General features: G+C 40.1%; 1 protein-coding gene across 1 annotated transcript; it reads left to right on the top strand.

Moving 5' to 3' along the window:
* Positions 1 to 757: 757 nt before the first annotated feature.
* On the top strand, positions 758 to 2,478 carry etfbkmt (electron transfer flavoprotein subunit beta lysine methyltransferase). The gene is made up of 3 exons (XM_084554767.1): positions 758 to 1,338; positions 1,413 to 1,543; positions 1,999 to 2,478. Exons 1-3 carry the CDS (start codon positions 1,046 to 1,048, stop codon positions 2,346 to 2,348), a joined length of 774 nt encoding a protein of 257 aa, XP_084410893.1. The 5' UTR covers positions 758 to 1,045; the 3' UTR covers positions 2,349 to 2,478.
* The last annotated feature ends 737 nt before the right edge of the window (positions 2,479 to 3,215 follow it).

Here is a 3,215-nt window from a genome sequence, read left to right as displayed (position 1 = left end):
AAAGAACAACAAGGAGTATATCATATACAGGTGATGTGAACAGGACAGTACCATACGAGATAAAGTTTGTGTGTAAATGTGATCACAAATCACTTACCCACCCAACACCAATGCACACAGGCACAACACACTCCGACACAACCACAGACTCCCAAACATCGCACAAGCCTCTTTCAGCCAAGATGGACACTTGCTAAACAAGTGTTGCCCAGCTACTTGTACAGTTTTACATATACATATATTTATGATATTTGCACTACATGCATCTGTGGCAATTTAAACTCTTTAGCACTGTCAAAAATAATGCTCATTCATTCTATAGGAAGCTCTTGTACTTACAGTTATCCTGTGTAGTTATAGATATCAATAGCAGTGTATAGCAATGTGTACATGCACTGCATAGTTAAATGTCTGATTTATGTCTGATTTTATTCTGTGTATCTTCTGTTTAGATAATAATATTTTTGTAATCTGTGTTGTAATATGTTGCTGTGAAGTAAATGGAGTAGTTTCTCATTTTCACATTTATTTAATTAGGGCAGGGCAGTTCAATTAAATTGTAATACAAAAAAATAAAGCAGGTCAGTGAATTTAAAGTGTAGTGCAAATATGTGTAGAACAGTCTTTTATAGAGGTAGGTGATTTACTGTGGTCTCTGTGTTATAACCTGCAAGTAATAAAGTTAGTTGAACCATTAGTTATAATTAAACGCTGTGTAGGAACCTTCATGAGCGGAACGAATGTTGTGTGTTCTGTTTCCAGAAAGCAGATGGAACGTTGGTCCAACTCTATTTTGGTTCCGTGTGGAAAATAACATGGACCGCCTTAGGTAGCCGAAATTATTTGCGTCTTTTCAGTGTTTTATTAACGTGAATTGTTGTTTTGTGTACGCTGCTCTTTCCTAACATCATAATACATTCGTTAGTTGATCTGAGAAACAATAAATACCGATCCACGGGGCAGCTATGTGGCCAACGTGTCTAGCAGCTAGCTAAGCAGCGTTACTTTAACTAGTTTTCCACTAGTTTTTCCCAACTTTATCATCATGTTTGGACATTTAGTTCATCCAAAATGTGCTGGCTATGTCAAACTGTTTTACCGGCTGTTTGCCCAGGCGAATATACATAGATGCCTCTCAAAAATCTGCCAGTCGGATGAGCATATCAGGGGGTTTATTTCAGAGAACACAGAAGTAGTTGGAGAAAAAAGCCTGACTCCTGAAGTCAGACTGAGATTACTTACCCCAAACTGCAGATTTTGGCGAGAAAAACCAGAGCTCTGGCCTTTTCCTGACCCGTACTGGGCCATATACTGGCCAGGGGGACAGGCGCTGTCAAGGTAAGCCCCTACAAACAACAACCACAGTTCATCATGCCCAAGAGTTACTGCTGTTGACTTTTACTTCCCTGAAGGTATGTCCTGGACAACCCTGAGGTGTGTCGGGGTAAAAGGGTCCTGGATCTGGGGAGTGGCTGTGGAGCCTCAGCCATCGCTGCAAAACTTAGTGGTGCTGCTCATGTAGTGGCAAATGACATTGACACTGGTATGCAACTGTATTTATATCTATTTATCTATGACCAGTTGTGTCTTATAAACAGGATTTAAATATGTATACATGTCAACCCCGAGCATTTCACTACATGACATCAACATACAAATTATTAAAAGTAAACATGCAGTAAATTTAAAGAGGAATTCAAATTGCTAAAATGTATTGAATGTCACAGTGTTACTTTTTTGTGGTTATACAAGACAATTCAATAAATAAAAAAGAGTTTCCAAAAAGGTTTCTTACTCTGGATTGCTTCATACTCTGACTTTTGCTCAGATCAGTCATTTTTTGTGGCTGTTTATATCCTGTTAATGAAATGACCACTGCTTTAACAGAATTAGATACTGGTTGATAATCAAATTATGACGATGAACATACTCCATGCTTTGAAACTCAACAATACAACAATAATTACTGATAAATTCTCTTGCTTGCTTGTGTTACAGTTGCAGCCATTGCGACCCACATGAACTGTGAGCTGAACGGCCTGGAGCCGCCTGTTTGCGTGACCAACGACATGATTGGTTCAGAGCCGGAGGGCTTTGACCTGATCCTCCTTGGTGACATGTTCTACGATGAGGCCCTCGCCAACAGCCTTCACAGCTGGCTGGATCGCTGCATCAGATTCCACGGCACCAGAGTCCTGATTGGAGATCCGGGGCGTGCCCAGTTCGAGGGTCACGATATACGACAGCTCCTGCATCTGTTGGCGCAATTCGAGCTGCCCGACTCTGTCAGAGAGGAGAACTACGGTCTGACCAGCAGCAGTGTTTGGTGCTACCATCCTGAACTCTGAGGACTAAAGATGGATCTCTGTGTGTTCTTGATCTAATGCGTTAATTTATATGGCACATGTTTTTCACTGATCTCCACATAATCTGTGGAGGCTGCTTAAAGAAGGCTGCTTGAAGTTTGCATGGACAATATGACAATTTTTTATCTTTGTTTGTTTTTAAAAAAAATAAAAAAATAAATAAAAATCGACATTGTGGAGCATTTTTTTTTTTTCCCGTTATTCAAGTCAAGGAATTAACCATCATTAGGTAATATGGAGCCCCAAAAGCTTGCAAAATATCTCAATTAGTAAACCGATGTTATGTTATGTCTTTTCAATTAATTTCCCTCGTGGAAATGAGTTCCCAAAAAAGGGGTTAAATATCTGGTTAAATATCCAAAAATCAGGCCTCCTCTCTTACAGCCTTAATATTCTCAGCCCATATTCTGGCTGTCAGGACCCAGCTCAAAGGAAGGACAAAATGTTGAGACCACACATGAATTTTTCATCTCCTATCTTCTGTAACCGCTTGTCCTGTGAAGGGTACATGAATCTTTGAAACAAAGTAAATGTATTGTGTTCACTAAAATCAAATATGCAGTCAGTAAATCAGTCATGTCTGTAGTCTGTGTCTGACTGAGTGGATATTAGAATAGAGATAGACTTGCGACCTGTACAGGGTGTGCCCCGCCACTCGCCCAATGACAGCTGGGATAGTCTCCAGCCCAGCCGCAACCCTTCAGAGGACAAGCGGTTACAGAGAATGAATGAATGTTAGAATAGACTAACCAAAGCTTGACTCAACCAAACCAAAACCAAACCCAAGTAGATAGATAATAATAGATAAAGGTTAACAATCACATCAACCCAGGTTTTGTCGAGGAAAAA

This window comes from Chelon labrosus (assembly GCF_963514085.1).
Source record: "Chelon labrosus genome assembly, chromosome: 11".
Lineage (NCBI taxonomy): Eukaryota > Metazoa > Chordata > Actinopteri > Mugiliformes > Mugilidae > Chelon > Chelon labrosus.
This window is presented reverse-complemented; position numbering and strand designations above follow the sequence as displayed.

What these genes read in the sequence shown, in the direction of transcription:
- etfbkmt (XM_084554767.1), top strand. Translation starts at nt 1,046, where the DNA reads ATGTTTGGACATTTAGTTCATCCAAAATGTGCTGGCTATGTCAAACTG. An exon ending in GGGGGACAGGCGCTGTCAAG is followed by an intron (nt 1,339 to 1,412) that starts GTAAGCCCCTAC and finishes ACTTCCCTGAAG; the next exon opens with GTATGTCCTGGACAACCCTG. An exon ending in GGCAAATGACATTGACACTG is followed by an intron (nt 1,544 to 1,998) that starts GTATGCAACTGT and finishes CTTGTGTTACAG; the next exon opens with TTGCAGCCATTGCGACCCAC.